Raw genomic sequence first — 27649 nt, forward strand, 5'->3', positions numbered from 1 at the left:
CTCTGCTTTGTGTGCGTCGACTGCGCGATACGCCCCAGTGAAAATGCTGACATTGGATGCGATGCTAAATCAATGCAGATGGAAGCATAAATAACAACACAATAGACCCCACTCCATACGCTGTCTAAATTTAAATGTATTTGTTTGATGACTCGTAAACGGTTGGCTGGAGTCGCGCGTGCAGTATATCCCTCAAATGTGACGATCGACGTTAAATCTCTGGGCAGCACAAGTTACCGTACCCAGGCATAAAGTGGGAGCTCTTAGTGAGATTTTAATGCCTTAGCTGTAACTCATGCAGGTATTAGGAAGCTAAAGCCTAATGTTATCCCACTTTTCTCTCAGAGGAAAGAGCATCTCAGCACACTGTAGATCTACATTGTTGAGGTAGGAGTGCAGAATAAATGAGCATTAAGAAAAGAGTTAGTGTGGATTTTTACAGTGCCCCGGCCGTATTTCATGTAAGTGGCAGCAGCTGGACATAAAGCAGGAAAATTGCATAATAAAACAGGGAGGCATAAAAGACAAGAGACAGTGAGTTCACTCGTATATGTTAGTTTCTCTTCAGGTGTAACAGTGAGTCACATTGTGAGTCAGAGGTGCTCTGAGGAGAAAATGTAAACTCCGGTTGTGATCTAAATGTCGATATAGAAGTCAATTTCAACACTGACGCGAATCAGCTTGACTCTACCCTGTGACAAATTATTCCTGTTAAACGGAAAAACAGCACCACTAAATCCAAAAGTCTTTGTTATGAAATGATAAAGTGAAATCTTTAGATTTGAGCATGTTTTTTACCTTTTATCACAAACCGGATTGTCGAAATTGCCCAGATTCAAAAGCTACTAAGATTATGATCCCTTTTGAGGCTGCTATCGTTCCCTTTGAAATGAAATGATAACCAGAACACGCATGAGAATGAGGCAAAATCTCCCCGTGAGAGACGTATGCATATCAGGTGTGACATGAAAGGCGACTTGGCTTGGCATCTCACCAGCAAGGCACTCTTTGAGTGACAGAAGGATTAACAGTTCCCATGGCAACAACATCTTCATTTTCCAAGGTCAAAGAGTCTCCTCCTTCCCATCCAGTTGTCAGAGAGTGGAGAATATTTCCTGGGCAGACGCTCCTCCGTTTGGCTCTGGAAGAAAAGGAGGGCAAATGAGCACTGTGGAGATGAGGAGATGCAGTCTGCATCAAGCCTTCTGGGATAAAAACAATGTTAAAAAAGGCTGGAACTTGTGGAAAATCGGTGAGCCATTAATAATTCATTCAACCAAATAAAATCCCATGCCGAAGGGCCAGCCAGCAGCTGATACTGGGGAGCTGATATTTAGTGTATACATAATGCTGCTACACTATCTCCCAGGAGCAAGTCAAGCAAAAAAAAAAAAAAAAAAAAAGGAAAAAAAAAAAAGTGGCTTGCAGCAGCAGCAACAGATGAGCAAAGCATCCTGCCAAAGGTAATGTTAAGCTTTCTAAAAACTGTTGGTTCTACATATTTACTCTGGCAAAATATGTGTTAAGTGTACAGAATTTATCACAGAGACTACTAATGAATGAAGACACACAAACTGAACTGAAGAAGAAAGATTAAGACAGCTCGTCTTCCAGGGATCACGATGCCAAGAACTATCGCCATTAAAACAGACTTAAGAATGAGGCTTTTATTATTCGCCCAACCCTGTCAAGTAACATTACAAATAATAATACTACAACAATTAAGGTTGCCACCTTTCAGAAATGAAAATAAAGGACGCCCACCACGACTCCTCGGGGCCACAGTTCAGTAAAGTTGGAAAGATATTCACAGAGTCGGACTTCTGGCATCAATAACTCATTAGATATACATTGTCAAAACATAAACGATGCCTCTTTTCCATCGTTGTAAGGTAGACAATATACTACAAGCCCAGTTTTATCAAAAGTAGCTGTCTTTCAAGTTGCAGGAATAACAATGGTGTCAACAGGAACCAGATGAAGGCTGCAGTGATTCTGGAGACACTACAGAGTATAACAGTGCAGTTACTGAATATTTGTGTCTCTCTTCGCTGTTGCAGCGGTTTTGCTATTTGCAGACCGTACCTGTTCACAGCAGGCTGCTCATAGACACCAATGTTATTTCCTCAGCTTGAAAGACAGCTACTGTTGATTAAATTGGCCTTGTAGCACAGTCTACCTTACAGCGATGGGAAAGAGGCACCGTTTATGTTTTGACAACCTATATCTAATGAGTTATTGATGCTGGAAGTCTGAATCTGTGAATATCTTTCCAACTTTACTGAACTTGGGGCCACTACCACCTAAGGACTGATATATTTAATTTTGAAAAAAGCATTTAGCCATACTTAAAGCTTTAAGTGCTTTATTAACACGGAACTAAGAATTTTGTATTGTTTTGTGATCACAGGTTCTGTCTGAAGAAGTGGCATCATTTTAAACAGTGAAACCAGACTAATAAATTGTAATGACCAACCAGTGTGCAATGTTGGATTCTGCAAAAACATAAACAACTGAATGCAGAATACTGGACATAGAAATTCTCTACATACATTTTTTCTCATCTAAATTTTATCTTAACACAGTTAATGTATTGACCTATTTATGTGTGTATGCATGTATTTATTGATTTAGTTGTTTAGTAATGTTAACATAGAGTTCTGAGTTTTCTTTAGATAGGCAAAGGCCATTTATTGATTACATATAGGCTATTAAATAAATGTTTATTAAAAACTAAAAAGCATTAAAAAATAATAACCAACTTTGGCATTTATTGAGTCACTAAAATGCAGTAGAGTCTAGGACCACATCAGCATGATTATAAGCATCCTCTGGTAAATTCACAGCCATATACTGTAGGAAATCTAGCTGATCTCATCATGATGTCTCCTTACCACAAGGACTTCAGGAGATGATTAGATGATGATAAACTGTGACCTGCTGGTTGGGTTCTCTCTGTTCTCATGGTTCTTACATGTTGGTCCCCATGGCGGAGGGCCAGGACCTACTCGTAGCTGAAGTCTAGAAATACGTGAACTTAAACGATTCATCACACAGAGATCACCGTGGTAACCGGGTTATGAAGTATTCATGGTGTGAAATTAAAACTAACTGCTGAAATGCTTTTATTCGGTAAAATGCCGTGTTGTACATGGTGTAAACAATGGCAAACTACTTCTTCTCTAGCTTAGTACCAGAGTAGACCAGGTAGACACGTGTTTGCGATACACTGCCCCCTGCAGTTTGGGAGCAGGCGCCGCACGGAGTATAAATGCACACACGTTCTCTCGCGCGGATTTCCGTGCAGCTGATTTCCGCGTGGCTCGTTCGTGCGGAAAGTATATTCCAGCTTTTACTTCAGCCAGTCCATGAGCAACAGAAAACAGTTTGCGTTGTACCCATTGCCAGGGGTTCCACTCTTCCCACTCACGTCTGTAGTTTCGCAAACGTTTTTGCTTGGTGGAGTTTCAGGTGTAGACATTTTTAAACACGCGGGTGCAGCAGCGTCTGTAACCTGGCAACCCGCCACAAGTCCACAGGACCGGACAGGACCGGGCACACAGAAGTCTGAGGTCTATCCACTGGACCTGGCATCGGGTCCTCGCTACATAGGTCCTACGAAGATGAAATTAGCTGCCCTTAATATTTCCTGTGTTTTATTTTGTTCATTAAACAGTTTTGATGAGTGTGTGACAGACGTGTATGGGGCATTTATGAAAACACGGAACAATTTGCGTCCCGTATTGATTCAATACGGGACGTAGCAATTTATTGTCAAATAAAGGACGATTCCGTATTTTAAGGGACGGGTGGCAACCCTAATAACAATACATAATACATCCTTGGTTTTTGCCTGTACTTTAACTTCTGAGCCCTTTCTTCAAAGCTTCTACCATCAAGGGTTTTTAGATTATCAGTGGCTCAAATGTCTCCATGTGTGCAAAAGGAGTCACACAGAATTATCACTATTCAAGGAGCATTTCAGCCTATTATTTAGGTTTTACAGCCCATACTCTCACCATTTAGGCTCACTCTTTCTGCTCTCATCCCCACCATTTTCCAGAGACAGCAGGGAGCTCTTGTCAGTTAGCAACAAACTGAGGAACAAGCGAACATTTTTCATCTAAATAACCAGCTATTTACCTGAGGTGTTGGTGGACCGAAACAGGCGACTACTAATGAATGCTAATGCCGCTTCATGTGTACAGGCATGTGTTTGCTTACACGTTAAATGTAACAACTGCATGTCAATAATAAGGCAGTTTTGTGTTTACAGCTTGTTTTTGCTGCCCTGAAAAACAGTTAATGCCGGTTTAAGACAAACACAGTGCTGTACGAGTAATGATTTAAAGCTGTGTAAACACAACCTGACATCTTTTTGACATGTTATTAGCGCTCGTGGTGATAGAAACAAGACAGATGTATCTTTAACTGTATGTGTGCTTACCGAGTTAGTGTAGGATGCTCTTTTACATGAGTTTGTGTCTTTGTGTGAAAATCTATTCTTGCATTTAAAAAGTATGTGTGTCCAATTGTTAGCATATGCAGAACACACTGGGGGTTTTTTTGCTTTTTTTTTTTTTAAAGAATTGCAAGTTTTACCATCAAACAGGTCTAGAAAAGGTTGCTGTTGTCATGGAAATTTGCTATATCATTAAACTCAGAGCTGTGGGCAGGTTTAATATTGTATACAGTACAGAGAATAACAGTTTAGTGAACAGACAGTCAGAAATTCCTTTTCACTGGTCAGTATACATAAATGTAAACCTGTTAAAATATATATATATAAAAAACTTCTTCAGCAGAGTACCCATATCTTCTCTGGTTGATCTGAGACCTTCTTCAGCGATTGTGCTGAGCTACCAGAAGGTTACTCTACCAACAGAAAAAGTTCCACAGCAGCATGTACATAAAACAAAAAGATAAATAATAAACAATAAGAGCTCATGCATGATTTTACTTCCACACTGTCTGTCTCTAAATCTCATTTTCAATCCCACATTTGATGACATTTTGGAAAACTGACACAATTAAAGGTGTATCACTTTCTGGAAGAACAACTGAGACATGAAGATCATGAATATAAGCGGCATCTTCATCTGTGATTTCTAAGCAGATTTATTGAAGTGTATTCCTGATGAACTTTGGAGGTAATGATGTCCTTAAGTCACATAGAATCTTAGCATCACCATCACAGGACATGTTCACATTTGACTGAGTTGTGACTCAGGAATGGAGTGCGGTCACTGATGCAAATGGCAGCACACTGAGGGCTTCAAAGTACCTTATTTGCCTCCGTGAGCTGTGTGTCACAGCGAGTGATGCAGCTGCGACTGCTGACCGTATTAATAAGGAGTCAAATCAGCGGGACACACTGTGATAACAAAGTTTGCGCTGTTTTCAGAGCAACAGCACGAACATGACCCTTTCACCTTTTTCATCACACCGTAGATTTGCATCTCTATTCTTGGATGTAAAGCACACTTTGCATAGAATGCGTTTGTCTATCCATCTATCCATTATCTATCGTCAACAGAGTGACAAGAAAAATGGAAGAATTATCTGCATATCTACAATTGTGAATGTGCAAATTACAGTTGTGCACAAACACACCATCTCAATGGAAATCACAAATCATTTCATCATTCTTGTCCATATCAAACGCACTTTTCTCACCCTCACATTGTTGAGTGGAAATGGTGAGGACATCAGCAAAAGCTAGCAAATTTAGAATCCAATCAAAGACCCAAGATTGGAGACGTGTAACAGAGCTTCTGTGACTCAAGTTTGAATTTAATATTAATAAAACATATTTGCTGATGCAAATCATGCAGTTCTTTAACAAATAATGGTCCAAATTTACCTGTGAACATTGCACAGGTTTGACGTACACCTGCTGAAAACGCTTGAAGCCATTCCTGCCAAAGGAGGTTCAGTCGTTATTAAATCTTAATGTTTTCACCAGCACTGGAATTATTTAATAGCTGTGCCCAATTAAGACAGGCATGATTACTATTTTTTGTATGCAGATGGCTTAGGCGCAGTGTGTTTGTCTGTATGTATGATTTAGATAAAGGTCAAATTATATTTTATGTCCAATTAATGCAGAAAATCAGATCATTCTATATGGTTAATACACCTTTTCTTACCAATTTATGTGCATTGAGCGCATAAAGTCGATTCTAATATGAGCTGTCATAAAACACATAATGACCACAAACAGAAATTTTTTTTCCTGCAGCTTTTCTGTCTTTTTCTGCCTCAGCTCCTGTAGTAAATTGGTCCAGACAGATGGATGTAACAAAACAGGACAAATGACTAATCATGAATGGAAGGAGGGAGAAAAAGCATTATCTGTGTAGGGGAGGGAGTGAAGTAGACTTATTCTGCTGTCTATTATTTATTCGGTGAGAGCCCAGTACTGATCATCCAAAGCTTCGTCTTGTCAGTCATCATTATTGATTTGGTTTTCACTTTTTTTTTTTTAACCTCAAGCCTTTTTGTCACCCTGCCCACAGCCTTGTCATGAGTCTCAATCAAACATGGAAGGATTGATCAATAACTGGTGATTTGGTTGATGTCTTCCCTTATGGGATTGACTGGGCTGATATATTCTCTTGTTCGGGAGAAACCCAGTGAGGAAACTTTATCCATCTAACAGCAGAAGCCACATTTTTCTCAACCTACTTGGGTCTGTGAGATGTGAAATGTTCCCTTCTTTCGAGAAAAATGCTCTGCCTCATGCTATTCTCAGCCTACTTCAGAGTCTGAGGTAATTATATGTTGATTAGGGTGCTAGATGAAGACATTCTAAATGAATGACACAAAGCTGCATATAATTACAGTTACATGCGAACACTTTTATTCTTTGCCCCTGAGAAACTTTAAATCAATGCGAGATGTTTTCCAGACATTTTGTCAAAACGCCTATTTGCAGTCGATCCCGTTATAGGCCAGCACCTGTAAGTAATTCCCAATCAATAGGTTTTAAAATTCAGATGCGCTCGCTAAGCACCATGTGAGCAGTGGAATTCAGAACAAGTCAAATTAGACTCAAATGAAAACACGGAAAAACCTCACATCTTGTGCTTTCATGATTTTGACCAGCAGTTACAACCACATATCTTATGAATCCTTCCACGTGAAAAGTGTGAAGTTCTTCATATTGATCAAAGTGATTTGGTAATTATGTTTCATCGATTTTGAAGCTCGTAAATGCAAAGCCTTTATTCCTCACCGCACCCAGTCGGTGGATATAGCTGCACTATTTGATGTATTACTTCTAGGTAGCATCGCAATATCTACATTAATGCTGTTGTGATTCATTCATGCACATGAATCGAAGACAGATGATTGACCAATACAAGGATGGTCGATTAAGAATCCAACTTATTGGTATTTAGTGGATTGTGAGGATATGGAACCATTAAAGTGTATTGCAGAGGCCGTCTAACAAGCCCCTGCAGCCTTGAGTCATTAGCGCACTCGCTCTGCACGGTGATCGATGTTAATTTATGTTCACTGTAGTCAGCTGTCCGCTTTCACTTTCAAGCTGATCAACTTTATTTCGTCCACGTGACCTTCGCTTGTTTAGCATTCAAAGTCAGACTCGAGGATCCTGATTGCATTTAGCCAAAGACAGTAGCTATTTATGCTTAAATGCAGAGGGCCAAAATCCCATATATATATAGTGAGGGAGCAGGCGCTGCTGCCCTGTCAGGTAGCACGACTCTGTTTTAATGATGCATAGGTCCTTGGCATCCTTGGGGAGGATGTGTTTCTTGGTCACAGTCCAGAAATTTAAAGTAGTTGCTTGTGATCCCCATGATTAATTCATATACCCTAGAAAAAATACAATGGTAATAATTCTTGTGCCCAGCGGATGGTGGTCGCAGGTGTTGGAAATACCAAATGGGATGAGGCCAAGCTAATGGTGCCTGGAAGGGAAACTATCTGTCAGGGATAATCCCTAATACTGTAACACCCCGGCATAGATAATGTGCTTCCCTCCGCCTCTCCGCCCAGCCCGTGATATTGAGATAGCTGTGGAGAAATGATTACAAGGGATGGATATTGATGCGGGTAAATGTATGTATCCAGACTGAAGTGTTCCCCTAGTTTAGTGAGGATTAGCTTCCCACTCTGTAACATCCAAACTAGGCTAAGATATTTTTTTTAAAAGGGTGTCCTGTGAACTCTGGTGAGCCTTGTTCCACTTCATTACACTCTGAGTAATTGGTTAAACATGCGACTACAGAAATTAACTTCAGGAGCCTTGTGAGAGGTAATTAAGGCTTTCTTTCTTTCTTTTTTTTTTCCTTTTTGGAGGATTTAGGATGTGTGTATGTGGAGGCTAGATGGGGGGGTATCATGGTACCATAACACCAGAAATGCGACTTTCAGCAGCACACAGGGCTCCCATAAAGACATCATCTTGACATTGCATTATCATGGCTCAGTGCACCAACAGCCTGAAAACACATAGCCTCGCTCACTGTAGTAATTGTTCGATAAGCTAATGCTCATATTAAAATACCAAAGATCCTCCACCTCACAGCTCTGTTTCCTCCCAGCTGTGAATATCCACAAAAAAAAAAAAGCGCCTCCTGATCTCAGATTGGAGTCCATCTTAACTCCTCTTTGCCACCAGGGAGCACAAGCAGCGCTATGGCTGTCACTCACTGTGCATATTCCACAAGAGAAGGTGGAAGATATTGCAAGCTAACACCCTATCACTTCGATATAGACTTAACACAGTCGTACATGAAATTTGAGCATCGAAAGTACAGGAAAGACCTCAAATGTGAAGTGAATACTTATAATATCTCAAGGAAAGAAGATATAAAAGAACCTCGGCTGTCTTTTGTCAGCTTTGGTCACTGAGTGTCACATATTTTAAAGGCTCTCAGAACAGGGCACATATTTTAAGTCTTTGGTGTTTGCATATCCTCCGGTGAAAATATATCTTGAAATCTATCTAACTAGACACACCTAGATCAGTGAAATTTAAATCTACTGAGCTCATTTAGAGAGGGCTGTATATTACATATACACTGTATGGTGCAATATTGAATAAAACAATATTTACATATCAATATGTTCATTGTTTTCATAATGCCTTAGATTGGTGAGCTGTTCTCCTCTCAAAAGGAAACAACGACTTTAAAGTAATTTTTAATCATCTCTGCTTTGTTAAATGGCACCAGTACACAAACTCTAATAATAAAATCTTTATTTTATTCAACAAGGCTGCATACACTACAAATGTTAGCTAACCATCTGAAATTGGTAATAATTTTAGACAGTTTATTCATCTAATTATTTAATTCATAATGTCTTTATTCATTTATTGATGGCATGTTTTATCAATTAAACTAAATTAAAGGACTTGAGAAGGTGAAGGAACCTGGTTGTTGCTTAATTTTGACCAATTAAGCTGCTTTCTTCTGTTGAATGTAAAATGTTTGCAGATTTTTTTATTTGTTCTTATTCATACTGTTGCATTATTTTGTTGACTTACCTAACTCTATTATTTACTTTAGTATTTATCTAAAAACAGCCCTGTCTTTTTCTTTCTTTGCTGTTTGATTTTGAGTGCATCCGCATTTATTGCATTGGAAATCATGGTTGTCCTTCAATGTGTTCCCCAAATGAATTAAATAAAATGAAGGTATGAATATTTTAGATTAATAACACTAATATGCCCAACACTAATATTCAGCACATATTACATATCGCGATCATAAGTTCATCACGGCATTGAGTTGAGAATAAATAGAACAGAACATATATACATTTACCTGCTAATGATGGGAATTCTGGCTCTTTTCAGAGAGCCGGTTCTTAGGGTTCAGCTCACTAAAACTGTCGGCTCTTTGGGCTCCCAAGAGGCTCCTCGGATTTTCTGTTGCTTAAATGAATTTATTACTAAAAATAATGTAAAATTATCTGTAAAATGAATTCGTAATGTCCAAAACATACATTATATCCAATGATTATTATCTATATGACTTATTATACTCCACATGGAGCAGAGTGCTATAAAAATAAACTTTAAAATACAAAATCAAATACACATCTCAATTTGACAAAAAGATCCACTCCTCGGCCTGGAGCCCGCAGATGGACCCGGGATGGAGCCCGCAGACAGACTAAATCCAGAACCCGCAGCTAGACCTGAGCTAGAAGCAAAGACCAGACCCAGGCCACAGCCCACAGCTAGACCCTGTTCAGAGCCTATAGTTAGACCTGGGCCAGGACCCGTGGCTGTCTGCTAAGGAGCAAATCATACATTTAGGGCATTTGCTAGGGGTTCGGGAGGCAGAGTCTACGAGACAGATCAGCAACCTGTCCATGAATCTTGAGAAAGAAATGCCAAAAAATAGAGATGCTTCAGCAATAATTGAAAAAAAATGGAGGTATCTGTAGCAGAACTAAAAAGACAAAAAGAGGAGGCTGAGGCCTTTCTGGCCAAGCAGGTGGAAGAAAACTCCCAAATAAAAGAACAGCTGCAAAAAATTTGGCTGGATTTGGATTTAGGGAGCAACGGTGCCAGTGGGAGATGGAAAGATGTCTCCTAACATCAGAACTAGAGACGGCACTTTCAGAAGCAGAAAAGAACCAAGAAGAAGACTGTGCACAGGAAGTGGAGGACAAAAAACAAAAAAAGAAGTTCTAGTGGAAGAGGTTCCTTCGTTTCTTCAAGAAAACTGAGGGGACCAAAGCTCAGCCTGACTCCTGATTCAGGTCAATCCTCTTTTCCCCAACTTCCCCATGTAGCACCCGAGAGACCAGTAATCAAAATAATGTAGATGTAAAGAAACTACACATATCACGTTGATAAATATTAATATATATCAACATGGTATGAAAATAATACATAGTTTAAAAGAAAGGAACAATATTTTTAAAAATGCTAACATTAATAGAATGTCCCTCACATCTTTTATTGTTTGATTGAAAAACATATAAACTACAATAAAAAAACAGCAACATAGCTGCTGTTTAAAAAAAATAATCTGTTTATGTGTGGTTGTGATTATGCACCAGTTTTCATATATGTGTAAAGGTTATATCCAAACATATTTGTCAGAGTTGGTGGGTTTACTGCTGAGTTTGAAGCTGTTTGAATGAATGAGCAGAGGCAGTTAAATATAATGTCAGAGCTGTACACATTATTATTAGGTTATTCCTGTTATTCCTCGGGGTTTTCTCTCATTTGGTTGTCTCCTGATAGAAATATTTAGCTTATGCGCAGTCATTTATATATTCAGTGATTTAACAGTCAAAAAGTGAGAGCTTGTTTCTGCAGATTTCCAGCGAAATTTAAGTCGAACCAGCTGCTCTCTGACGTTTAACAAAAACATGGAGTTTCAATACTGCATGGATGTTGTACTGAAATGTTTATACGTCACAGGTGTACCACAGATCAAGGTTTACTGACAAAGATTAGAGTGATTTACTCACGGAATCAGATCAGATTCCTTTTATTGTCATTTCTCACAAGGTAGTTACAAAAATACAAATGAAATGCTGTTTCTTACTAGTACCTGATAGTCATATAAAAACTTATCACAACAAAAAAATTATTACAAAAATTTGAATTTGGTGCAAAGCATGATAGTAACAGTTTCCAGGACTTAAAGAATCTGGTGGTCTCCTTCAGAGAGGGCTCTATACGATATTAAACAAGTGATTTTAATGTTGACTGATCTGTGTTTAAACTACTGTCGTCCTACTCAGATAGGCTCTTCAGCTATACACAGTAGGCTTTAAATTAACATGCTCATCTCTTTGTGGCATAGAACAAACTTACATGAAAGTTTAAATTACTATTACATCGGGTATGACGTGTGCTTATATAACAGAATCTCAGTTTTCTGTCACTCATGATCAAATGCGTTCTTTAGCTGTCTCTTTAACTTCTACTGCTTCTTAACATGTTTGAACCACTGCCAGCCAAACAGAACACTCACTCCTATGAGGTGCCAAAGTTTCAAAATCCCTCTCTTCTCTACAGAATACCTGCCCACATTTCCATGAAGAGCAGATTACTGTGTGCAACCACAGCTCCTCTACCTGGAGAAACAGCCACGGCCGCAGTGATTTACAGCATGTAATAAATCACAAAGGCCAAAGACAAGCATGTTTCCCCCTGATTGAGTACTCACAGAGTAAGTGGAGTCTGCTTGCTCTTTCCTCTGCAGCCAAGACACAATCAGTCCTTTGGCCAGCTAAGAGAAACAGAGAGAGACAGCAGATAGAGAGAAACAAAGAGAGCGATAGAAAACAGAGAAAGTATTGAGAGTGCTTGTAATAACAACCTTAAGACATGAGAATTCAAATGAAGTTTAGCTAGGTGCAGCAGGAAGGATGCAATCTGCAAGACCCGCCAGGTTTTAGGTTGCTTCTTCAAAAGTAAACAATACAATTACAGCAGATGGTGAAACCGGATTCACATGAACATGAGAGGAAAAAGCAGAAAGGAGATTTAAGTAATCTTCAAATAAACAGACTTGTAGGAACCACTGGATAAATGCTTCAGTCTTGATCAGTGTAGAAAAGTTTTCTGATTATATTTCATTAAAATGATGATTTCACTGCTGGCGGCAGTTCTGTTAAACTAACAATCCATCCTTCAACCCAATGCAGTATTTGTATACGGGCTTAGTCAATCAGCATTAAGATTTCAAACAGACTTCTGCTCCTTTGTTTGAACAGACACCACTCCGCCGAAACTTATTCTATATTCTATTGTAAATACACTTTATAGTGGATGCAGACATACAGTGCTGCCATTGTTTCTATAGATTACTTATGCACATATGTGATTCTGAAATATAACAGGCAGAATTCATACCAATCCTTTTGTTTGCATAGTACTTGCTATGCCTAAGGACAGTAAGAGCTGAACGTGGGCCAATTTTGAAAAGAAAACCTCCTTCCACAATGCAGAAATGTAGAAGCTACAAAGAAATGCTTTCCTCGTTTTTTTCTTTCCCCATGCATTACCTCTCAACTAAAGCCTGAAGTGAAGCTTTACTTGTCTGAAATAAAGCCAGGTCACACACTTTATAATATCCATGATATCATACATATACTTGGTACATGCATGGGTAACACAGCTTCTTAGAATACGTAATCTCTTTTTCTAAGAATTAACATTTTTTTCCCCATCCTTGCCATCAAGCTCCATGTCCATGTTTGGTTCCAACAGTCACATGAGGTTGGTGCACACGGTAGTAAGATGAGTGAGGACAAAATCAATGTTAAATTTCAGTGGTGGATTGTGGTTTTGGGAGAAGCTATATGCTAATCTGCATTGGAAGCTGCAAGCTATTGCAACACTTTGAGAGTATCACGCTGTACAGAGAGAAAAGCTGCATAAGTATTTCCCAACAGCACTGATGCTAAACCAGCCACTTAGAGAAAAAACATAACCTGTAACTGGACACAAAACATGTCAGTAAAAGCTATGATGAAATTACAGTATAACTTCTGGATTCTGCTCCAAAAGAGAAAAAAAAAAACACATGCTGACCAAACTGCATATTGCAATTTACATATATACATGTATATGGTAATCTAATAATGTTGTTGTTTTCTTAATTTATTGCTTTAATGAACACAATTTCCCTAATCCTGCGCCCACAAAGTAAGAGTGGTTTAACTAAACCACAAAGGTTTCAATTTCTTGTCACGGGTGCTGGGGTGGATGCTAATTAGTCTTAGAATATGGAAAATAAAGAAAAATACTTCTCCACCAAGACTGATTTAATAAATGCTGAATTTAAAGTTGCATTAAAGTACAGAATCTGGTGGAATGGAAGCAGGTCTATGATGGTTTCAGCTCTCTACTGTATATCCAGCAGCTACGCTACTCTGATGCTGTTGGGAAATCTTGTTCAATTTATTCAACTCCCACCTCACCCTCAACGCAGGTAAACAATGGCTTATTTACTTGTTTATTCACTGGGTGCATAATCCTAGAAACTCAGCAGGCTAAGCAACTAGTCTTATCAGACTCGTATGGCTACTTTTAAAATGGAAAATCAGCTTGCACAAGCAGCGGTGCCATAAATCATAAAGATTCGTAGCTCCTTGTTTAGCAGCCAACCTTCTCATTGGGCTTCACTGTGGCGGCAGCTGTGACCCATTTCAGGAGCTGCCTCTTTCGAAGAACAACAACCGCAAAGGTGGAGGCTTCAGATGACTGAGGGCTACTGTGCCGAGCAGCTGTGCTTCCTGCCCAAATGTGACAACCCCATACAGAGGATTAACCACAACATTATGTAGGACGAGTACCATAGGAACCAACATTTGTCCCATTTTCTTGCATGTGAAAGTACCCTTCCACAGGAGATTTCATTTATTAGGAGGAGAGAAAGTCAGATATCACAAACATGTGCTTTCAGACACTGAGCAAAACTAATCGTAATGACCCGAATGTCTTGACTGGCACCATCGAGGCCATTTACTGTAATTTGGTTTCAGGCAAGACAGACTCCAGCAGAGCTATCACAAAAAGACTGATTGATTCTGCAGGTGGATGGAGTCTTGGCCCGCACCGGAAATAATAATAAAAAATTATGTTCAGAAGTTTGCACTGTACGCATCATGGGAAAGCCTCTGTTTTCCACGAGAAAAGAAAATGGCAAACATTTTACACTAAGAAGATGTTTTCTTCTTTGAAAAACTGAAAGAAAGAAAAAAAACAGCTAACAGTTCCTGGGTATTATGCAAGAGCTGTACTTGAGGAAAACATAGACCCTTGCTATAAACAGCTCCCTTTGGGAACTGGTTTGAGAGAGTGGAAACTTTCAAGGAGTGAAGTACATTGAAATTCAGGGCTTGGCTCATTGTAAAATCCTATGTTGTCGAATATTCTGCACAAGCAAATGTTCGTTTGTGGATGGTTGCATTATTAAACTGAATTATTCCGACAGATCAAGGCCTTGCTTGAAATATGTTGACATACACTGTTTATCACGCAAGTCTTATAGCTTGTATAAATGTTTTTATAGCAGTTTATTTTACAGTGACAAACACAGAGATTCTTCAGCTTTGTTCTGGTTTCAAAGCAGATTCATTGGATGCTTCAGTCTAGCCGCTCTCATCAGAGACATTGTGCTTTCACAATAAGAGCTACAAAGGTCTGGATTTCCTCTTTGTTCCCCTCTATTCATGCTTCAAAGAAAAATCTCAAGAAGGACAGGTTTTCATTGATTTTCAGTTGCTCTGAGTGGTCTTAATATTTTAGTATTTTTAAAATAAATCTTACAAGTTGTTTGTTCTGTTAGTCTTGTTTTTTTAGGATTTCATATTGATTGATTTGACAGGTTTTATTTTGCTGCCTGTCTTTTTTTGTGTGTTGCTTGTTGTCGCTATAAGAAAAAAAAATACCCTTAATTTGTAATGATTTTATAATCCTCCACTAGGCAAGCGTTTTCAGCAACAACAACAACAAAAAAAACTCTGCTAAGACCCACCGTATACAACTAAAGACCCACATATTTTTATAGAAAATTTTGATGCACACAAAAACATAGCTAAAGAAAGAGAATTGAAGTTACATTTTTAAGGTGTGAAATAAAATAGAGTTTCAAATGTCCAAATGTTAAATCCATAGACATTATTTCTGAACATATGACACATGTCAGAAAATAATTGCTGAAAACCCGTGAAAAGCCTGAGCTATCCTTCCATCCATTAGTCATACCTGCTCTATCCTGTGGAGGACCATGTTGGGGTTGGAGTCTATCCCAGGTGACAGCTGATGAGAGGTGTTGTGCACCCTGGACAGATCATCGGTCCATCACAGAGTCAACAAGACACAATCTTGCACACTCACTCTCAAAACTACAGCCAATTTAGAACCACCAATTAACCTGCCATGGAGGTCTTTGGACTGCGGGAGGAAACCGAAGCACCAGCAGAAAAACCTTCTTCCCATCCTCCAGTCCGGTTGCAAGCTGTACATTCCCACCAAAAAATACAAGCTGTCTTGTGTGTTTAGTTTAATCGCGGCAGGTAAAATATTCCACAGCTGCAAAGCGTTTAAAATATTCTCCACCTACCGTATTTGGTTCCAGTAAAACAAACTCAGATCCTTTAGCGTGGGCTGGTGTGAAAGCTGTCAATCAGCGCCTTCATCTGACATGTCCCAAACATTTCAAAGCACAGAACACAGCTTTTTTAAAATCCCAGTGTTGCATAACTGACATTTTGTGAGGATTTAAATGTGTCTTGGTAGTTAATAACGCACAGTGTGCTGTGTGACTGCTAAATAATGCACAGTTCAGTTGTTTACATGCAAGAACAACTTTACAAGGTGACTATATCCCACTACTGTGAGCAGTTTTCGATGAATCCAGGACTTGAAACTGGCTGTTTCGGTGGTGGAGTTTTAGAATGTGATTTTGTCTGAGGAGCATGAACTAAAATCCACGTCATGTCTATATGTAGACTTCAGTGGCAGAGTTTCAGTGATGGACATGTCAGTGTCTCAGAACGTAAAACACACATGGGTGCATCATCAATGATTGAATGTTTATAGTAAAATAAACCAAACCTGAGGAGTATGTTGTTTGTCTGGAATTGAAAATCATTTCACACGTGTTTCTGTCCATGAAATCTAAACAAGAGACTCTTTAAGAAGATGCTGAGGTGCTCTGAATCTTCTTCTCTCTAACTAGAAATGGATGAGAAGTTTCTGCTTATTGCATGTTACAAAACTCTGATTCATTCTCTCTGTGATGTAACAAAGCCAAGAATAACCAGGTCCATTTATTTATTTTTGAAGAATTGAGGAAGCTCATTCACATCAACACCAACTCTCAGCTAACTGAGGCTCCGAAACCAGCAAATTTGTTTCTGTAATAGGTAGGAAATGCAAGTTAGCAGCTACAGTCGGAGGGAAAAATTGGATCGGCCACCCACACCTTGCATCACCTTTCATCTCTGCAGGTACAATTTTCTCTTCCTCATCTCTGCCTGTCTCCAAATGAGAAGTCAGTGGTGGAAATCTCCCCAAATCTTTGATATGTTCAACCCTGCATCCCACGGTCACTCCAAACTTTTCTTTTCTTGACACATTTTGAGACACAAACTTGTAGCTGCACAGAATATGTGAAGCTATGAGAGATATTTCACCCTTCACAGAAAATCCCAGAAATTGTTTGTTTGCTTTCTGGTCTGAATTTTATACTAGTTCACAGCTACAATGTGAAGTTTGCATGCAGCAGTGATAACAGACCTGCTAAAGGCCATTTTGTGATGGTTTAAACAATACCAGTAGAATAAATTGTGCACTTTAGCAGTTGCGTTACAGCTGTAGATATATAAAGAGAGCTTGAGACAGTACTGCCACTTAGTCTTAAGTAAAAAAAACAGGTCGATTACCATTTGTTTGTATTGTAGTTTTTCAATTTCATATTTGCAAGCTTTTCCTAGTGCCAGGAAAAGTATTTCTTACTTGCATGACATCTTTACATCATGTAAAGTCCGAACTACAGTGGAACCACTAATGTGCAGTGAGCTTCACAATGCGGAAGCAAACTTGGAAGCAAGACAACTTTTTCTGGTGGGGGGGGCAATGTCCAATTCAAGCAAAATTCATTTAAGGGAGTGGGTGAAGCCTTTGCATCCAGCATCCAGCTCTTGCAATACATTGATGGCAACAGCTAGGTAGCTAACAAATATTCAATAAATGACACCAACACATGGTTGACTCAAAGTAATGAACCACAATAGGCAGAAGTTTTGCTTCTCTTTACAGCCTCTCATCACCAAAGTGAATGTAGCCTTATTAATCTTGTTTTTGGTTTAAAACGCAATTTTTTTCTGTGGGTGATTTGACCTTTCACAGAAGCACAAGGTTTTCAAGCTTAGCACTTCAAAAACACTTATGTTAATTAACAGTCTATACCAGGCTTCCATTCATAAAAAACATGCCTTGAATGAGTGAAGCTTGACTGAAATCATTATGTACAGATATTGCGAAATAGATCAAAGGAAAACCCAACAGTCACATTTTTATTTTCAAGAACATAAGAGCTTTGATTCTGCATACATTTTGCTCTGACACATAGGTACTTTTTCAAGGAAATCATGAAGTGGTTAAACAATGAAACGGTTCTTGCAATCAGTCAACTGCAACACATTGACCCTCTGACTGTCCTTGAACACGATGGAGATTCAACCTACAGTGGAGTCGGAGAAAAAGACTTTGTTTTCGCTATTGTAGCCATTGGGTGTTAGTAAGAAAACAGACTCTCTGAGGAAGTAATACATTTTATGATTCTGGTAGCAGCAACAGAGGCTTTGTACTGAATAAGGAGAAGGGTAGTTAAAATGTACAAAGCACTACAGCTGTCCAGACAAGGAATACAGAGACTTTTGCGATGTCGTGGGTGAAAATATATTCAACATTTTAGTTTTTGTGTCTCAAAGCAGCTGGATATCCTTAAAGGACAATTAGCACAAATTCAGAATCTGGGTCATGATGCAGCACTTTGTCATCATGCATTCATGTTCTTCCTTCTGCCAAGCAGGTAATTATTGCTCTACTTAAAGCTGTGCATCACCTTTAAAACATACATAAAAATAGAAGAAGGGATCTGGCCTTTGAAAGGATCGATGCTGACTATAGGTTCTCAAGAAAGCCTGTTCACTGATATTTGGAACCAATATACATTACATATAATGTTTTAATAACACGTGGAAGCAAAGAACCTGTGATTCTTAACTAGACTTCTTTAGTAATAAGGGTGACTATAACTGAATACGTAAAATACAAGTAGGAGTGATTAAATCGGGACGAGCTCCTCTATTTACGTTGGAAAAACTGATCAGTTTGTCTCCTGCTGTTCTGCTCTATTTTCTTAATATTTCTCTGTTCTATCACTTTTGTTGCCCACTTATGTCCATATATTAAGCATTTTTAATTATTGTTGTCCAGACTCTGTTTCAGGTTAATTTTCTGGTTGACTTCTAACGTAGCCGCTAGCTATTAGCATAGCCTTAGCCACTGTGAGAGAAGCTAATTTCCTTTTTTTGGGAGGGGGGTGATGGCTTATGTTTTTTGTTTCGTTTTTGCAGTCTCTGCCTGAGAGACAAGTCTGAGACCACAGAGTGACAGCAGACAGAGAGAGGAGGCTGAATTAAACCTACAATAGAGCTTTTAATTTATTGATAAACGGGCATTAAAATACCAATACCGACAATCGGGAAATTGCCAAATATCGCCATGATAACCAGCTACACTGACAATCAGCCAATCTCTAAATAGAAGATCCCCAGTTGTTTATATTTTGAAAACTAAGATCACACTTCAATAATTAGACCATTTTTTATTGCAATTATTGTCATTTTCTTAAAATAGTATGAAATGTGTTGTAAAAGTTCCAGGTTTTCCTGTCTCTGCATGCACTGAACATTTATTCCAACCTCCTCCCTCCATGCTCAGGTATCACATGGCCTGTTGGAAACCCCACTAAGTGCCCGGAGCGAGCGAGTCACATTACAGCAGCTGTACAGATTATGAATGATAGGAAAACTCTTTTCACATTCATTAAAGTGCCACAAATGAATAATTCACGGTTTCAAATTTCAGGCCTCCAAACATTCAGCTGTGTTGCATCAGGCCCTTTTCCTCTCCACTAGATTGCTTCCAGTACAAGTGAGGTACTTTGCTGCTGTGAAATCTGCAGCAAATTCAACGCAAAGACAAGTCTCATTTGTCCGCTGACACAAAGAAGCAGATAAAATGAGCTACAGTGATTAACACAAGCCACGACTTTAGTCTTCGGATGATTTAGACATTTTAGTAGAAAGTACAGTGCAGTAACTGTATTTTTCTACTTTGTTATTTGTGTTGTCAACCAGATTTATAATGCTGTTACAACTTTTATAAAAAAAATTGTTCAAGTAAATATTGCTGTAAGTAACGCCCACAAGAAACCAAGTCGGTTAGCTTCTGCACAGAGCTGCTCATGAGAGACGGTAACACTGTTATCCTCACATCCTGCTCCTGGCCTGCAGATATGTGACATATTACCATTGACCTTTGCATTATCTGCATGAGCATCAGCCCCCCCTGAAGGGCTCGTGTATTCAGATTTTGATTTTATTATTTATGGTAGAAATGATTTACCAGGTCAGGGTGGCAATGCAAAGTCAGTAAATTGACATAAATGGTCTGCACTTGTGCTTTTCTACGTTCATGGTACTCTCATTCACCCCTGCACAGACACACACACACACACACACACACACACACCAAACGGACATGTGAAGTGCTCGTCTGAGAGCAGCTTGAGGTTTCGTGTCTTGCCCAAGGACACTTTAGCACGTGAGGTGGCTGGGGATAGAAGTCTAGTAAATATGATATGGTATGAACTAGTTGTATTTAGAAGTCTGGTGCATTTTTGTTTGTTTTTTGCATGTAATTTGAAGGGCATCTGTCCCAGTGGTGAATATTCCTTTTCCCTCAGTTCTTCAAAGCACTTTTGAGAGGATTTGTTGGCCTTTCGGGTTTATTTTTTTTCATTCACTCTCACTTTGCGCTTGTCAACCAGTATTTTTTCTGTTGTATTGACTTAAAAATCAAACAGACAAAACTAACAGCTACTTGGTGACCATAGTGGAGCCCATAGCTGCTAAAAAAAAAGAACCAAATTTACCGTAGGGACCGGTTGAGACCAAAACCGAGCTAAAATATGCTTGTATCACAACGCAAATGAAAGAGCGTAGACACAGCTGGTCTAGCAAACAAATTTAAAGCATGTTGTAACTTGATCACATGTGGTTTATCACTTTAGTGTTGCAAATGAGAAATCAACATAATCCTGTTATATACGTTCCTGAAACCGGCAATTTCTATCAATCTGTCTAGAAAAACCACACAACGCATCCCAGACTGACTGATGTGGAAATTACAAATCCAGGCACATCTGTGTAAATATTCCTATTACTTTGAGAGCTACTTTGTGAGGCTGAATTACCACACTTTCTAAAAGTCGAGATGTCAAAGAAGAAAACTGGAATAACAATGTCAACCAAAACCAATCAGCCCATCTATATTTCCACACTGAAATGGAAAGTGTGTTTCGGCGAGCGCCTTGGTATATTTCATCCTAGAAAAAAAAGCTGAGGCAGCCTCGGGAGGAAGAAACTGTCCACTAGAAATTACAGTTTTCAATGAAAAGCAATGGCAGCTCAGTGTGTGACATAAAAAACACCAAAACAATTTTTTGCTGTGGAAAAAAAAAAGCCCCAATCATAAATTGCTGATGCTGTAACACGCGCATCATCGCACCGTACAGTATCATTACAGCTACTCAGGTTTCTGTCGATGCTGCCCAGTCATCTTGCTGGCTTGGCAATTGCAGCTGTCAGTCACCCGAATAACGTGAGAGACGGCGGTGGTATTTCAGACAATGGAGAGGGATTTTATTATCCCTCCTCCTGTAGGTCATACAGCAAATGACGAATTTTAGCAAAGGTGGGTTGAATGCAGCAACTTCTTGTCAAGGCGTTGACTGAGTGGGATCATAAAAGAAATCAGGCTCATAGCTGTCTGATTACGCGCCCCCTGACATCCTGGAAGTGAGCCTACAAGGACTTTGCTGGAGCTGGGAGCCTCACAGCCAAAGACTTCAATGGGAACTGAGGCAGAACATAAGAGGAAACCCCACAATACAGTTACTATATAAAAAATTCATGCACTTTTGTTGCTTCCACGGTTGAATCTCTTCAGCAGTTCCGGTACCGGTTTGTAGGAAGAAGCTTGATGAAGAGAGAAGTCTGCTCTCAGTTCTCAGGAGATTTAAAGTGTCAGTCTTAGTGAAAGGGTGCAGGGAGGATCTGTACGCACAGCTAGCATATAGATTATATTCACGTGTGTTATCGTGGGATTTTTAACAATGCTTCTTTTATGTATGCTTCGTGTTTTTACAGCAGCATTGGGATCAAATAGATCTATTAAGTTGTTAAGAGAGAGAAAGCGAGATTGTCAGAAAGAAAGATTACAGCGTGCAACCTGTGAATAATGCTCCAGTCTAAATTTAATTTGTAAGGATGAAGAGGCCTTCAAAGCTTCTTAACACAACAAAGGCCAAATGGATTTGGGGGTCTGAGAGACGGTCAGCATGAAATGATAGCAATCCCTCTGCTTAACCCTGCTCTCCAGCTGCACACAAACACACTCTCACCACCACACTGTTCATACAATAACCTATGTGGTGCTGGATGTTAACAGACATGTGCAAGAAACACAAGGATAGCACTGAAAATAAATAAAATTAAAGTAATTTAAAGGTTTATTCTGTTGTTTTTTTTTACTTGATTAGCTGCCAAAGTGATAGTTTGGCCTTGTTTCATTTGCACAACATTAAAAATGATGTATACATATTGAATTAAAGTGTAGTTCCTATAGCTAAATGTACAAGAATGTGGCATTAATTTGCTAAATCACAAAAGGTGAACCGAATATGATATAATACAGCAAGTAAGTAGTTCATTTTTTATGATTGATGAGTTATTGTTCAATAACAAATCCAACTGAATATATCATATTATCCACTCAGTAGGTAAAGCAGGTTGTTCTGGGTAAAGTCATCATTGGTGCACAGTTTTTGAATAGAAATGACCAATTCATCCAATTACAGTTTGGCAAAGTTTTGTGACGTGTTCAGTATGTGGCAGTCAGCCAGCTTCTCTGCTTGTGCTACACTTTACTAATCTGTTTTTGTTTATGATAGTCTTATTTACCTTTGATGAACTTCAAAAAAAAAAAAAAAACATGAACCAGATGAACCAGCTTACTCTAGTCTGCATTGTGGTTGGTGGTTGAGTTTTGCATTTTCATTCAGTTTTTCCAAACAGTTTTCATATTAGTGTCTTGATCCAAAAAAAGTAGAATATAGGAATGATTAATGTTTCTTAAATAAAACAATTTTGTCACCTACCTGCAACTATTCACTTAAAAAATATGAAAAAAAAGAGAACTTGTGGTTTCTTTCTGATTTACCTACTTTAATCAGACCTCAGTGTTTATATGAAGCAGTTTTTCTCTATGTGATGTCTTACTCTGATTATTTGTTCTGGTAAATCTGTAAAAATGACAATTCTTGGTTTTAACTCCTTGGTTCTTGGGAACCTCGCAGTGAGGACAAGAAAGTGGGAAAGTCACTGCTCCTCGCCAAGAATAAGTCTGGCACCCCTAATAAAACGACATGTCATGTTTACGCTTGGATTTCAGATATGATGTGTTAATTGCATTGCATGGTTTAGAGGTGCTGGTAAACAGATTGTGTTACCTCCAGAGAACCAGACTGCCTCTATCCCTTTTCCAGTTTTCAGACTACACTAATCCAACTGCTACTTTAACCTATTTCAATAGCATTTCTTCAATGTAGCTCAGGGAAACCTATTCTCAGAGGGAGAACTGAGTCATTTTTAATGATTTAGATTGCTCTTGCATACATTTGGAGGTCTCAAGAGAGAAGGAGTTTCTTTGAAATATCCTGATTTTTACTCCTAGTATGACCTTAAAACACTCAAACCTACATTTCTCATGAAGCAGCTGGATATCTCCCATTGTATGCTATACAATAGCAGATATACTATACTAGATTTCTTTGTTGTCTTTGAGCGCACGCCAGTAAAAAAATCCTCCATATGCAAAAGGACATCAAACAGTTTTCATTGTCCATCATGACAAGTAAGCTGAACTTAATGTATAAAATCTTTCTTTAAAAAAATAACAGCCCATCCACTGAAATTATATTTAAAATGCTGCGTGGACAAAAAAGTTTTAGTTAACTTACTTTCTCGGATCCATGATGAGGAGTAAAGATAGATGAGATCTAACTCTGATATTGATCTCTGTGGGAAATTAGGTAATGGACTACATTATTCTCTGTTTTCATCACTGTGGTGACGAATCTTGGAGAGAAGACTTCTATTTGTTCGCACTGGGGAGCAATTGTCTCTGCTGTTTCTTCATCATCCCCCAGAACATGAAAACTCTCAGATTCATTTATTTTAATACTGGCAGGCTTGTTGGCACAGTGATGGCCCATTGTCAAAGCCCATCAGAAGTTGATTGTTGAGGCTTTTAAATGATAAAATATGTAAATTATACAAAGGGGCCAAAGTCAGAAGAAGTTTGGTTTCTGCACTGAAATGGAAAAAGATATAAAAGTTTTTTTTCAGTCTGAGGGAAAAAAAAATTGTCAAATTTCACCTTCTCTGGTCCAAAGCAGCCAACAGAACGACACATACTGAAACTCTAACAACACCAGTGTGCACACAAAATGGGTGCACGAATAGTCATACAGGACACCACTACACCTGTTCTGAAAAGTGAGACATTTCAATTTCAGAATGCAAATGGCTTGAGACTTCTGCTGCAAAAGGGTCGGCCACTGCAAAAATCAAGAATCACCTCCCAGAGAGCAAAACAATCTCTGCACACAGTTCAGTTTCCAACACAGAAAGTTAAAGAAAAACGTCCAAGTCATCATTGCAGCTGAGCAAACAGAAATGTTCAACTTAAAAGATTTAATGACGTAACTGTCTCTGTTAAAGAGAAAATTTGAGGAAAATATCTTGTTAAAATGGTGATTATTTAAACTATATCTCTGTATTTGTAAACATTATACAAAGCAAAATGTGCCAAGCTTAATCACAAATTTTCCATTTCTAGACTAGCAGACACAGTTGTGCAGCTTCTCCATGATGAGAATGTGAAAGACTGTTTACGAACCAGGGAGAAGACATGCTTTGGGTGTGTTTATGCAACCAAACCATGCATTTATGTGCACTGTGAGCATGTTATAAAGTGTAGTGTGAGTTAGCACATTGGACATAAAATTCACACTGTCTGCCCAACATTTAAGGCTCGTCTTGCTAGCATGCAATAGCCCATAGACTGTGGGTTTACTGCTGACAACTGGTGCACTCCCTAAACATTCTGGGTTGAGCTCACATTAGAGTGAATTTTTGGCAGTGTAGTGCAAATACAAAGAAACTAATGATGTCTTACTTCACAGGTCGATACGTTTTTGTGGCCATGGACCCCGTAGTCAGTAAATTACACCTGACATTTGGTGTCCTGCAGAGCTCAATCTTAGACCCAATTCCTTCAATCTGGACATGTTACCAGTTGGAAATGTTTGCAGTTTCCATAACTGCTCAGAAAATAACAAGCTATATATTATAAAAGTCAAATAATTACAATTCCATTATTGACTTCATTGTTTGTGATTCTGACATGAGTTGTTAGATAATTCAGAACTTTTTAAAAAGAAAAGAAAAACTTAAAAAGTGGAAACTGTCTGATCAACTAAACTCCCTGAACAGGTCACAAATCGTAGTGCCTTCATTGACTCTGACCCAAATTTTAAATGTCACATTAGAAACATGACAAAAGTGTCTTTTTATCATTTAAGGAATATTGCCAGAGTCGGACCATTTCTCTCGCAGACAGATACAGAAAAGTTAATGCATGCTTTTATCTCCAGCAAGCTGGACTCATGAACGCTCTCCCGTCTGGTGTGTCTAAGAAAGCAATTTGCCAGTTACAGCTCATACAAAACGCAAAAAGCCCACATAACTCCAATTTTGGAATCATTGCATGGTTACCTGTCTAAAACAGAATCAATTTCTCAGAATCAATCAAAAATGTCATTGATTTGTAGATCACTGAATGACCTTGTCCTGCCATATCTGTCTGACATGGTTAAAAAATGTGTGGTTGCCAGGTCTCTCCTTTCCTCAAATCTCCAAATTGTTCCTGAGGTTAGAAGTAAAAAGGGTTAGGAGGCAACCTTTGGAAAATATGCCCTAAAACTGTAGAACAGTTTGTCTGAGGTTCTTTGGAGAAACTTTCAAATGAAATCTTAATCTTGTCATCATTGCTAAAATGTTTTTATCTGTCCTTTATGAGTTTTTTTTTTATCCTGTAGTTTCAATTCAATTATATTTTAATTGTATTATTTTACCAAAGATATAATAATGCTATACAAATAATGCTAGATAATTTCTTCTTCTTCTTCTTCTTCTTCTTCACAATATTATATTTAATATTTTACTGTATTCTATGTATGATACAATTGCAGCCAACACCTATTCATTGCAGCTACTTAGGGTAACATTAATGTACAGAATGCTACATGGTTATTTTTTTAATGCACAGTGTTCCCTGAGAGATGCAAAGTAAGTCCAAAGAAAACAAATGTAAATGCAAAAACACCACCAACGTAGGAAAACATGTTCACCAATTTGACAAAACATGTCCGGAAAAGTATGCTGCAAAGTAAGAAATGACAAGAAAACAGAAAAAAATAGACTTAATGCTGAAATGCCGGAAAACACAGCCAGTACAGATTGTCTGTTGTAATAATGGTTTTCCTGGAAATATTTCCATTATACTCTGTGTTACTTGGAGCATTTCATTATTTGGTTGCTTTATCCTATTTTGCAGCATTTTTTCTGCCCATTGGAAATCTGTTGTCACATTGATGATAAGACTTTTCTTAGTTTGTTTGTGTTTCATCTGTGTGTGTGGGGGCTTTCTAAACTTTGAGTGTGCTAAGCTCTTGGGACCACTGTTAAAAATAAATGGCAGTTGAAAAAATCTTTGAGCAAGCACAAAAACAAACAGGAAAAAAAAAAACAGACAACAGCCCAAATTTCTCTTTTGTTGTTTAACCAACTGACAGAATTAATGTTAGTAATTAATTACAGCAGACTAAAGACAACTACTATTAGAAAACTTAGTTGCAGACACTTTTAATTGTGTCGCAATTTAATGAAGTCATAATTAAGATAACAGCTCTTGCAATTTGTGATGTGAAAACAGCACCCTTTCAAATTGTGACATAAATATATAAAAAAAACAAGTTATTAGCTTAGATTTATGAATGTGGCAGCGTTTTTATTAGAAGTCTGCCTGCACAGATTTAGAAAGATTTGGTTAAAATGCTGGTCTGTCTAGTAGTTCTTCCTTGATCTCTTCCCAGCTATGTGCCTGCATTCTGAAATCTTTGCAATGAACTATGCACACAGACAACAGTTCAACAAAAGCTCCAAGAAGCAAAATATACATAAAAAGATTGAGTGTTCCACCTTACATTACTAGCAGCAGTATCCCCCGCAGTCTCCTTTACTGTTGCCCTCTCATGCACCCCAGTGGTTTCAATTAATTTGGCTCTCACTGAGTCTCAGCCTGAGAATATCAGCCCAAGAGACAAGACAGCCATTACTGCCAGGTCTCTGGCTCCATTTACACAACATGGCTGAGGAACGAATGCCCCAACACTGTCGGGATAATAAAACTATTCTCAGTAAAAAGAGTTGCAAATGCACACATCTGTGTTCTTTACTGAAAATCGACAATGACATTTGTCATTTGCTAAAAAATTAGAGCGAGTGAATGTAGGAATTAGGAAAAAAACAGGTCAGTGAAAGGGTCTTTTTCCGGCACAGATATGCGAGTGCACTATGAGCATGGAGGTGTGCTGAAGGTTGCATGAGTGTGTCCTTGTACTACTGGATGATTGGTCTATATTTGGTTACTGAGCCACCTGGATGCCCCGTCAGACACTAACAAGCTAACTGCCTGTCACTGAAACGAGGAACACAT

At 38.6% G+C, this 27649-nt stretch overlaps 1 protein-coding gene across 4 annotated transcripts in view; it reads right to left on the minus strand.

The window, feature by feature from the left end:
• The window catches only part of LOC111562655 (contactin-4), a 136068-nt gene that overhangs the window by 65009 nt on the left and 43410 nt on the right, over positions 1-27649 (minus strand). For 3 of the 4 annotated variants that reach the window (XM_055010938.1, XM_035943983.2, XM_035943982.2), the window contains exons 2-3: positions 12171-12233; positions 995-1141 (exon numbers count right to left, since the gene is read on the minus strand). In XM_055010938.1, the coding sequence (XP_054866913.1) occupies positions 995-1055 (61 nt within the window). In that variant the 5' untranslated portion in view covers positions 1056-1141; positions 12171-12233. The remainder of the gene's footprint in view (positions 1-994; positions 1142-12170; positions 12234-27649) is intronic. The other variant, XM_055010937.1, reaches the window with a different exon arrangement.

This window comes from Amphiprion ocellaris, chromosome 5 (genome assembly GCF_022539595.1).
Source record: "Amphiprion ocellaris isolate individual 3 ecotype Okinawa chromosome 5, ASM2253959v1, whole genome shotgun sequence".
NCBI classification, from domain to species: domain Eukaryota; kingdom Metazoa; phylum Chordata; class Actinopteri; family Pomacentridae; genus Amphiprion; species Amphiprion ocellaris.